This window comes from Oncorhynchus mykiss, unplaced genomic scaffold, assembly GCF_057628025.1.
Source record: "Oncorhynchus mykiss isolate SJ-2025 unplaced genomic scaffold, ASM5762802v1 scaffold101, whole genome shotgun sequence".
NCBI lineage: Eukaryota > Metazoa > Chordata > Actinopteri > Salmoniformes > Salmonidae > Oncorhynchus > Oncorhynchus mykiss.
In genome coordinates, this window is record NW_028322100.1 from 1,621,652 (window position 1) to 1,633,967 (window position 12,316).

The 12,316-nt window shown below is 44.9% G+C and overlaps 1 protein-coding gene across 2 annotated transcripts in view; it reads right to left on the reverse strand.

The window, feature by feature from the left end:
• Positions 1-558: 558 nt before the first annotated feature.
• The window catches only part of LOC110531748 (polymerase (RNA) III (DNA directed) polypeptide A), a 68,610-nt gene continuing 56,852 nt past the window's right edge, over positions 559-12,316 (reverse strand). For both annotated transcript variants that reach the window (XM_090228793.1, XM_090228792.1), the window contains 6 exons: positions 10,698-10,790; positions 8,635-8,799; positions 7,464-7,628; positions 6,926-7,057; positions 2,514-2,646; positions 559-1,455 (listed from right to left, as the gene is read on the reverse strand). In XM_090228793.1, coding sequence (XP_090084919.1) covers positions 1,307-1,455; positions 2,514-2,646; positions 6,926-7,057; positions 7,464-7,628; positions 8,635-8,799; positions 10,698-10,790 — 837 coding nt within the window. In that variant the 3' untranslated portion in view covers positions 559-1,306. The remainder of the gene's footprint in view (positions 1,456-2,513; positions 2,647-6,925; positions 7,058-7,463; positions 7,629-8,634; positions 8,800-10,697; positions 10,791-12,316) is intronic.

Genomic DNA, 12,316 nt, shown 5'->3' on the forward strand with positions numbered 1-12,316 from the left:
TACTCCATGTGTAACTCTGTGTTGTCTGCTCATACTGCTATGCTTTATCTTGGCCAGGTCGCAGTTGCAAATGAGAACTTGTTCTCAACTAGCCTACCTGGTTAAATAAAGGTGAAATAAATTTAAAAAATTAAAAAAATCCATAAAGACATCCATAATTACAGTAGAGGGATGTTTTAAACACTGAGAAACCCCCCCAAGCCAAGCAGTAAACACAAAAAGCCAATTTGATTGAGGCTTTAGAGAACAGTCACCATATAGTCAACCTCACCTTAAGAAGCAACAGGAGAGAAGCCTGGGCATCCAAGGCTATCAACATAGTATACACAGGGTTCATCGTAACCAGGCTCCAGATGGCTCTGTGCTTCAGCCAAGTCCTCTCAAGGTCGTTCAAATCAGCGTCACACCAAACATGAATGGCATAACAGAGCTGTGTGTCAATGACAGTCAGGAGAGTTGGCTCAAGCACATACTCTACAGACCTGGGAACAGGCTCCTTTCAGCCAGTGAACAACATCGAACCATATTTTCTAATCAAATCAGTGACTTCAACGCGTCTCTCTTTCCAGCGTCACTTTATTGTCAGTTCAGAAAGGGGAAGCGTGGGGAAAACAGACAAGGAACATAATAAAGAGAGTTAACATGAGGCCATGACTAAATAAATAAAAAAAACAGGGGAACGTCCGTGTTCCATTGTGGAAGAGCTGGAGACGTTTTGACAGGCACTTCTCTCACCTGTAGTCCTGTGAATTAGAAGAAGTGGTATAAAATAACACAATAAACAGAAAGCCAAAGGAAGATGTTATTATATGAAGCTTCACGGAGAGAAAACAAAAAGCTTCACTTTAAAAGGCCCCATGCTCTCTTTGCTCCATCACACACACCACCCTAACACCAACGCCACACACACACACACACACACACACACACTGATAGCAAAATAAGCATATACAATGAGAGTGCCTTGATCAGATCAGTACAGTAAGGGTTGTGGGGTTGATTCCCACAATGGCCACATATACTGCAGATGTGTCACTATGTAACTGTAGGAGCCTTTGGATTAAAGCATCTACTAAAGGACCATATTATTTTACATTATTAGATGTTGGGTGTGGGACAGACACGAGCCCAGGGTTCTACTGGGACAGACACGAGCCCAGGGTTCTACTGGGACAGACACGAGCCCAGGGTTCTACTGAGACAGACAGAGTCCTGGGTTCTACTGGGACAGACACGAGCCCAGGGTTCTACTGGGACAGACACGAGCCCAGGGTTCTACTGGGACAGACACGAGCCCAGGGTTCTACTATGTAACCAAGGGGATGTGGAAGTCGGGACTGTCGAAGAGCAGGGGTCTCCTGGGTGGCGTGGGGTCCTTATCAGCCTTGTGTAAGAGCTTGAACAGTCCTGTACCGATGTTCATGGGGATTCCCATGATGATGCATTCAGATACACCTGGAACCAGAGGAGACAGAGAGAGATTCAGATACACCCGGAATCAGAGGAGACAGAGAGATTCAGATACACCCGGAACCAGAAGAGACAGAGAGATTCAGATACACCTGGAACCAGAGGAGACAAGAGAGATTCAGATACACCTGGAACCAGAGGAGACAAGAGAGATTCAGATACACCTGGAACCAGAGGAGACAGAGAGATTCAGATACACCTGGAGCCAGAGGAGACAGAGATATTCAGATACACCTGGACCCAGAGGAGACAGAGAGATTCAGATACACCTGGAGCCAGATGAGACAGAGAGATTCAGATACACCCGGAACCAGAGGAGACAAGAGAGATTCAGATACACCCGGAACCAGAGGAGACAAGAGAGATTCAGATACACCTGGAACCAGAGGAGACAGAGAGATTCAGATACACCTGGAACCAGAGGAGACAGAGAGATTCAGATACACCTGGAGCCAGATGAGACAGAGAGATTCAGATACACCTGGAACCAGAGGAGACAGAGAGATTCAGATACACCTGGAGCCAGAGGAGACAGAGAGATTCAGATACACCTGGAGCCAGATGAGACAGAGAGATTCAGATACACCTGGACCCAGAGGAGACAGAGAGATTCAGATACACCTGGACCCAGAGGAGACAGAGAGATTCAGATACACCTGGAACCAGAGGAGACAGAGAGATTCAGATACACCTGGACCCAGAGGAGACAGAGAGATTCAGATACACCTGGAACCAGAGGAGACAGAGAGATTCAGATACACCTGGACCCAGAGGAGACAGAGAGATTGCGCACAATCAGCTGTGTCTGGGATTTCTTTCTCAATGGCTGGAAATCCGACCGCTCTTCCGTCTCCTCTCCATTTCATGTAGTGAAAACACTTGACAGGTGGCTAATTAGTTATGTCAGATCAGTGCAATGAATTAGAGAAGTTGTGGAAAGGACAGATGTTTTTTTTTAGACAACAAAAAGCCAGTTTATTCTCTGTTACCGAGTAGCTGTATTTCTGTGACTCTGCTACAGTAAGAGGAAGCCTGAAACTCACCACAGACCGAGTCCTTCTGACCAAAGTACGCAGCGTCAAAGAGATGGTCGGCAGTTTTCTCGAAGGACGCCAGCATCAACACGCTCTCCTTCATCTTAGCCAGGCCAAACCGGGTGATACCCAGGATCTCACCCTATGGATGGAAAATACATTATCCTTATTGCATAACCCTATATATTATCATATTACATTATCCTATTGCATATCCGTATCACATTATGCTATTACATTATCCTGTTTCATATCACTATCACATTATCCAATTGCATAACCCTATTCTATTACCATATTACACAATCTTATTACATTATCCTATTCCATAACCCTATTACATGATCCTGTTCCATAACCATATTGCATTATCTTATTACAGTATCCTATTCCATATCCATATTACATTATCTTATTACATTATCATATTCCATATCCATATCACATTATCGTATTACATTATCATATTCCATAACCCGGTTACATTGTCTTAGTACATTATCCTATTCCATAAACATATTGCATTATCTTATTACATTATCATATTCCATATCCCTATTACATTATCATATTCCATAACCCTATTACATTATCTAATTACATTATCATATTCCATAACCCTATTACATTATCTAATTACATTATCCTATTCCATAACCCTATTACTTAAAACCCATTACATACTTTATTATTCATATTGTGTCCTATCACATACAGAGATGTTGTTTTTATTAAACTAAATATTTTTCTTGAGCAATTGTATTAGTTAAAAAAAATATATACTGAACAAAAATATAAACGCAACATGTAAAGTGTTGTTCCCATGTGTCACAAACTGAAATAAAAAGACCCCAGAAATGTTTCATAAGCACAACATGCATATTTCTCTCAAATTTAGTGCACAAATTTGTTTATTTTTTTTATTTATTTTTTATTTCACCTTTATTTAACCAGGTAGGCTAGTTGAGAACACCTTTATTTATCCAGGTAGGCTAGTTGAGAACACCTTTATTTTAACCAGGTAGGCTAGTTGAGAACACCTTTATTTAACCAGGTAGGCTAGTTGAGAACACCTTTATTTAACCAGGTAGGCTAGTTGAGAACACCTTTATTTAACCAGGTAGGCTAGTTGAGAACACCTTTATTTAACCAGGTAGGCTAGTTGAGAACACCTTTATTTAACCAGGTAGGCTAGTTGAGAACACCTTTATTTATCCAGGTAGGCTAGTTGAGAACACCTTTATTTATCCAGGTAGGCTAGTTGAGAACACCTTTATTTAACCAGGTAGGCTAGTTGAGAACACCTTTATTTAACCAGGTAGGCTAGTTGAGAACACCTTTATTTAACCAGGTAGGCTAGTTGAGAACACCTTTATTTATCCAGGTAGGCTAGTTGAGAACACCTTTATTTTAACCAGGTAGGCTAGTTGAGAACACCTTTATTTAACCAGGTAGGCTAGTTGAGAACACCTTTATTTAACCAGGTAGGCTAGTTGAGAACACCTTTATTTAACCAGGTAGGCTAGTTGAGAACACCTTTATTTATCCAGGTAGGCTAGTTGAGAACACCTTTATTTAACCAGGTAGGCTAGTTGAGAACACCTTTATTTAACCAGGTAGGCTAGTTGAGAACAAGTTCTCATTTGCAACTGCGACCTGGCCAAGATAAAGCATAGCAGTATGAGCAGACAACACAGAGTTACACATGGAGTAAACAATTAACAAGTTAATAACACAGTAGAAAACAAAGGGGGAGTCTATATACAATGTGTGCAAAAGGCATGAGGTAGGCGAATAATTACAATTTTGCAATTTTTATATCCCTGTTAGTGAGCATTTCTCCATTGCCAAGATAATCCATCCAACTGACAGGTGTGGCATATCAAGAAGCTGATTAAACAGCATGATCATTACACACAGGTGCACCTTGTGCTGGGGACAATAAAAGGCCACTAAATTGTGCAGTTTTGTTACACAACACAATGCCACAGATGTTTCAAGTTTTGAGGGAGCATGCGATTGGCATGCAGACTGCAGGAATGTCCACCAGAGCTGTTGCTAGAGAATTTAATGTTCAGTTACTTGAATTGTGAAGCATTTATTTGGGCTGCAATTTCTGAGGCTGGTAACTCTAATGAACTTATCCTCTGCAGCAGACGTGACTCTGGGTCTTCCTTTCTTGTGGCGGTCCTCGTGAGAGACAGTTTCATAATAGCACTTGATGGCTTCCGCGGCTGCACTTGAAGAAACTTTAAAAGTTCTTGAAATTTTCCAGATTGAATTACCGGTCTTAAAGTAATGTGCTTATTTCACCTGTTCTTGCCATAATATGGACTTGGTATTTTACCAAATAGGGCTATCTTCTGTATACCACCCTTATCTTGTCACAACACAACTGATTGGCTCAAATGCACTAAGGAAAGAAATTCCACAAATTAACTTTTAACAAGGCACACCTGTTAATTGAAATGCATTCCAGGTGACTACCTCATGAAGCTGGTTAAGAGAATGACAAGAATGTGCAAAGCTGTCATCAAGGCAAAGGGTGGCTACTTCGAAGAATCTCAAACATAAAATATATTTTGATTAACAGTTTTTTGGTTACTTCATGATTCCATATGTGTTATTTCATAGTTTTGATGCTGGGCCAAACCCTCCCCTAACCCGGACGACGCTGGGCCAAACCCTCCCCTAACCCGGACAACGCTGGGCCAAACCCTCCCCTAACCCGGACGACGCTGGGCCAAACCCTCCCCTAACCCGGACGACGCTGGGCCAAACCCTCCCCTAACCCGGACAACGCTGGGCCAAACCCTCCTCTAACCCGGACGACGCTGGGACAAACCCTCCTTTAACCCGGACGATGTTGGGCCAAACCCTCCTCTAACCCGGACGACGCTGGGCCAAACCTTCCTCTAACCCGGATGACGCTGGGCCAAACCCTCCCCTAACCCGGACGACGCTGGGCCAAACCCTCCCCTAACCCGGACGATGCTGGGCCAAACCCTCCCCTAACCCGGACGACGCTGGGCTAAACCCTCCTCTAACCCGGACGACGCTGGGCCAAACCCTCCCCTAACCCCGACGACGCTGGGCCAAACCCTCCCCTAACCTGGATGACGCTGGGCCAAACCCTCCTCTAACCCGGACGACGCTGGGCCAAACCCTCCTCTAACCCGGACGACGCTGGGCCAAACCCTCCCCTAACCCGGACGACGCTGGGCCAAACCCTCCCCTAACCCGGACGACGCTGGGCCAAACCCTCCCCTAACCCGGACGACGCTGGGCCAAACCCTCCTCTAACCCGGACGACGCTGGGACAAACCCTCCTTTAACCCGGACGATGTTGGGCCAAACCCTCCTCTAACCCGGACGACGCTGGGCCAAACCTTCCTCTAACCCGGATGACGCTGGGCCAAACCCTCCCCTAACCCGGACGACGCTGGGCCAAACCCTCCCCTAACCCGGACGATGCTGGGCCAAACCCTCCCCTAACCCGGACGACGCTGGGCCAAACCCTCCCCTAACCCGGACGACGCTGGGCCAAACCCTCCCCTAACCCGGACGACGCTGGGCCAAACCCTCCCCTAACCCGGACGACGCTGGGCCAAACCCTCCCCTAACCCGGACGACGCTGGGCCAAACCCTCCCCTAACCCGGACGACGCTGGGCCAAACCCTCCCCTAACCCGGACGACGCTGGGCCAAACCCTCCCCTAACCCGGACGACGCTGGGCCAAACCCTCCCCTAACCCGGACGACGCTGGGCCAAACCCTCCCCTAACCCGGACGACGCTGGGCCAAACCCTCCCCTAACCCGGACGATGCTGGGCCAAACCCTCCCCTAACCCGGACGACGCTGGGCCAAACCCTCCCCTAACCCGGACGATGCTGGGCCAAACCCTCCCCTAACCCGGACGATGCTGGGCCAAACCATCCCCTAACCCGGATGACGCTGGGCCAATTGTGCGCCGCTGCATGGGTCTCCCGACACAGCCTGGAATCGAACCAGGATCTGTAATGACACAGCTAGCACTGCGATGCAGTGTCTTAGACCGCTGCACCACTCGGGAGGCAGGTGTCCAAACTTTTGACTGGTACTGTATTTCAATGGAAAACACATGTAAAATATGACATTAGCTGAGAGTAGGCCTGCACAGGTTAGCAAAATTCTGGGAACTTTCAATAAATTCCCAGTTTTAACAGAAATCCTGGTTGCATGATTTATTACGGGAATCCTCTAACCAGGATTTCGGGAAAACCAGGGAATGTATTAAAAGTTCCAGGATTTTTGCAACCCTGCTGCATCTAAACTGCAAACAGAGGACTTCATCTGTCGTCACAAAACAAACTTAAAAAAAAAAAAAACCTCCCTCATTATTATTCGTCTTTGAACAAAACATTCTCCATCTTTTCACCGACCTTATAGGACATGAGGTCAGCCAGGAGCATGACGTGTCGCCTGTCGATGCTCATGCCGTGGTTCACCATGGTGTACTGGATCTCATTGATGATGGTGGACCTAGCAGCCTCGATACCAATCGTCTTCTCAACCTGGGAAACAGAGAGACAATCAATCAGTCGATTCTGTTTAAAGGAGACTAGAATTCCAAACTGATGTTTGTATGATTCATTAAATGGGAGGATAGGAGGAGCAGCAGGGAGACAGAGCAGACAGAACAGAAATGCTTAAGGCTCATGCTGGGATCAAACTAGGATCCCCGCCGCGGGGAAAGTAGATTGTTTTGGAGGAGAGAACAGTCTGTTGGTTCTCGGCACAGACACATTGGGGAATTCAATCAATTCATTTATTTAACAAAGCCCCTCTTTTACAACAACAGCTGTCATCGAGAGAATTGGTTCAGGCCAATCAATGAGATGATCATTTGAAATTCGACCAATAAATGGGACGATAATATGTTGCCGTTTGTTTTTGGAGGGGCTTCTACAGTCTAGTTACCTCATAGGTGTTGTTTGAGGTGGTCCTGTTGCCGTTGACACCGTGGGTTGCCATGACACTGCGTAGGTTGTCTCCCTCAACCAGCAGCTTGTACTTGTTCTTGCCGGTCTGCTCGTCGATGTGAATGACAGCTCTGGAGACCTCAGGGATACCCTGTACCACCACCTAGTAACACCACAGAGACAGAGAGGAGAGAGAGGGAGGAGAGAGAGGGAGGGGACAGAGACAGAGAGGAGAGAGAGGGAGGAGAGAGGGGACAGAGACGGGGAGGAGAGAGAGGGAGGAGAGAGGGGACAGAGACGGGGAGGAGAGAGAGGGAGGAGAGAGGGGCAGGGGACAGAGAGAGGGAGGAGAGAGGGGACAGAGAGAGGGAGGAAAGAGGGGACAGAGAGAGGGAGGAAAGGAGAGAGGGGACAGAGAGAGGGAGGAAAGGAGAGGGGACAGAGAGAGGGAGGAAAGGAGAGAGGGGACAGAGAGAGGGAGGAAAGGAGAGAGGGGACAGAGAGAGGGAGGAAAGGAGAGAGGGGACAGAGAGAGGGAGGAAAGGAGAGAGGGAGGAGAGAGAGGGAGGAGAGAGAGGGGACAGAGAGAGGGAGGAGAGAGAGGGGACAGAGAGAGGGAGGAGAGAGGGGACAGAGAGAGGGAGGCAAGGAGAGAGGGGACAGAGAGGGAGAGGGACAGAGAGAGGGAGGAGAGAGAGGGGACAGAGAGAGGGAGGAGACAGAGAGAGGGAGGAAAGGAGAGATGAGAGAGAGAGAGAGGAGACAGAGAGAGGGAGGAGAGGAGACAGAGAGAGGGAGGAGTCAGAGAGAGAGAGGAGAGGAGACAGAGAGGGAGGAGATTATAGGGGACACACTATAATGAACTGTACAGAGGCTTGGCAGCATTACCGCCTGGTGAATTCTATACATTTCTAATCATAAAGCCCCTTGTTGATCATGAAAGAAACAATTCACTAAAATAATCCATGGTGAGACCTGCCTGAAGACTGACACAAGATTAACGTTTTTAGTTCAACCCTTTAGACCAGAGCCCCAGTCAATAGTGGTTCACTATATATAGGGAATACGGGCCCCGGTCAAAAGTGGTTCACTATATATAGGGAATACGGGCCCTGGTCAATAGCAGTGGGCTGAATAGGGTGCCATTTGGGACACGGCGTTACTCTTACCTTGGGCAGGTTATCCTTTAGAGACTGGAGGACGTAGTACATGGAGCTCTTGCTGTTTTCCCTGGGAGATACACAGACCACTGCCTCCCCGTGTACAGCTATGTCTCCAGGCTTCACTCTCAGCTTAGACATGCAGATAGAGTAGCGGACTGTCTCTGCATTCACCTGGGGAGAGACACAGACAGAAATAGATAAGAGTCAGAGAGCGAGAGAGAGAAAGAGAGCAGAGAACGAGAGAGCGGGGATGTTGCTGCGGGGACTTACTTCTATTCAGCCACAAGAGCATTAGTGAGGTCTGACACTGATGGTATGCGATTAGGTCTGGTTCGCAGTCAGTGTTTCAATTCATCCCAAAGGTGTTTGATGGGGTTGAGGCCTCTGTGCAGGCCAGTCAAGTTCATCGACAAACCATTTCTGTATGGACCTCTCTTTGTGCACGGGGGCATTGTTATCATGCTGAAACAGGAAAGGGCCTTCCCCAAACTGTTGCCACAAAGTTGGAAGCATAGAATCATCTAGAATGTAATTGTATGCTGTACTGTTAAGATTACCCTTCACTGGAACTAAGGGGCCCGAACCCTGAAACAGCCCCAGACCATTATTCCTACTCCACCAAACTTTACAATTGGCACTATGCAGTAGGACAGGTAGCGTTCTCCTGGCATCCGCCAAACCCAGATTTGTCTGTCGGACTGCCAGATGGTGAAGCGTGATTCATCCCTCCAGAGAACGCCTTTACACTGCTACAAATACCAATGCCGGCGAGCTTGACACCCCTCCAGCCGACACTTGGCATTGCGCATGGTGATCTTAGGCTTGTGTGCAGCTGCCCTTCTCACGGAAACCCATTTCATGAAGCTCCCGACGAACAGTTCTTGTGCTGACGTTGCTTCCAGAGGCAGTTTGGAACTCGGCAATGAGTGTTACAACCGAGGACAGCCACTTCGCGGCTGAGCAGTTGTTGCTCTTAGACGTTTCCACTTCACAATAACAGCACTTAAAGTTGACCAGGGCAGCTCTAGCAGGGCAGAAATATGACAAACTGACTTGTTGGAAAGGTGGAACCCTATGACAGTGCCACGTTGAAAGTCACTGAGCTCTTCAGTAAGGCCATTCTACTGCCAAAGTTTGTCTATGGAGATTATATGTGCTCAATTTTATACACCTGTTAGCAATGGGCGTGGCTGAAATAGCCGAATCCAATAATTTGAAGGGGTGTCCACATACTTTTGTTATATAGTGTAGTCAATAGAATGAATAGAATAGTCATATAGAATTAGAATAGGAAAGTCATATAGAAATAGAATGAATAGAAGTCATAAAGAATGAATAGAATAGTCATATAGAATTAGAATAGGAAAGTCATATAGAAATAGAATGAATAGAAGTCATATAGAATGAATATAATAGTCATATAGAATTAGAATAGGAAAGTCATATAGAAATAGAATGAATAGAAGTCATATAGAATGCATTTAATAGTCATATAGAATTAGAATAGGAAAGTCATATAGAAATAGAATGAATAGAAGTCATATAGAATGAATATAATAGTCATATAGAATTAGAATAGGAAAGTCATATAGAAATAGAATGAATAGAAGTCATATAGAATGCATTTAATAGTCATATTGAATTAGAATAGGAAAGTCATATAGAAATAGAATGAATAGAAGTCATATAGAATGAATAGAATAGTCATATTGAATTAGAATAGGAAAGTCATATAGAAATAGAATGAATAGAAGTCATATAGAATGCATTTAATAGTCATATTGAATTAGAATAGGAAAGTCATATAGAAATAGAATGAATAGAAGTCATATAGAATTAGAATAGGAAAGTCATATAGAAATAGAATGAATAGAAGTCATATAGAATGAATATAATAGTCATATAGAACAAAAAATAAAATAAAAGTCAACAGAATAGTTACATAGAAATAGAATGAATAAAAATAGTCATGGAAAAATAAGGAATAGAATATCATAGAATAATATAGCAATAGAATGAATAGAACAGGTCATAGAATGACTAGAATAAGTGTATTTCTATGTTGGTACCTCTAGCCGTAGCAGTCTGATTCTCTCCAGCGACAGCTTGACCAGAATGAAACAGTCGTCTGGCAGAAACACCTCTTCAATGTACTCTGAAATCTGTCAGGGAAAGAGTCTGATACGTAAATTCAATCGTTTACAAGTCAAAGGGCAAACATTGATTGTCTGTTGCCATGGCAGAACGGTGTTATTTTATTTTCAAGTACACAGTAAGTATACAGTAAACAGTGTGTTTGCAGCAGCCAGTATTTGTGCATTGTGTGTTGTGCATTTGAAATGACAGGGTTGTTTTTGGTAACATCTCTGCTAGATTATTATATGGTCCAAATGCCATCCTAATAGTTACATTAAACTTTGAAAAGGCAGGGGAAATACGATTATTATTTGTAACTATAAAAAGCAAATCAAAGTTTCAAGACTAATCCTTGAATGGTGAATAATGAACAGACATCCTGTGAGGTGAGAGATAGTGCTCAGTATTCGAGTCAGCTAGCGGAGCTCAGGCTAAAGGCCAGCTAGCTAGCGGAGCTCAGGCTAAAGGCCAGCTAGCTAGCGGAGCTCAGGCTAAAGGCCAGCTAGCTAGCGGAGCTCAGGCTAAAGGCCAGCTAGCGGAGCTCAGGCTACTCTGTCATCCTCTATGCATAGTCACTTTAATAACTCTACCTACATGTACATAACTACCCCAACTACCTCGACACCGGTGCCCCTGCACATTGACTCTGTACCGGTACTCCCTGTATTTCGCCCCGCTATTGTTATTTACTGCTGCTCTTTAATTATTTGTTATTCTTATCTCTTACTTTTGTTTTTTGGGGGGTATTTTCTTAAAAAACTGTATTGTTGGCTAAGGGCTTGTAAGTAAGGATTTCACTAAGGAGTACTACACCTGTTGTATTCAGGACTACTACACCTGTTGTATTCAGGACTACTACACCTGTTGTATTCAGGACTACTACACCTGTTGTATTCAGGTCTACTACACCTGTTGTATTCAGGACTACTACACCTGTTGTATTCAGGACTACTACACCTGTTGTATTCAGGACTACTACACCTGTTGTATTCAGGACTACTACACCTGTTGTATTCAGATCTACTACACCTGTTGTATTCAGGACTACTACACCTGTTGCATTCAGGACTACTACACCTGTTGTATTCAGGAGTACTACACCTGTTGTATTCAGATCTACTACACCTGTTGTATTCAGGTCTACTACACCTGTTGTATTCAGGACTACTACACCTGTTGTATTCAGGACTACTACACCTGTTGTATTCAGGACTACTACACCTGTTGTATTCAGGTCTACTACACCTGTTGTATTCAGGACTACTACACCTGTTGTATTCAGGTCTACTACACCTGTTGTATTCAGGACTACTACACCTGTTGTATTCAGGACTACTACACCTGTTGTATTCAGGACTACTACACCTGTTGTATTCAGGACTACTACACCTGTTGTATTCAGGACTACTACACCTGTTGTATTCAGGACTACTACACCTGTTGTATTCAGGTCTACTACACCTGTTGTATTCAGGACTACTACACCTGTTGTATTCAGGACTACTACACCTGTTGTATTCAGATCTACTACACCTGTTGTATTCAGGACTAC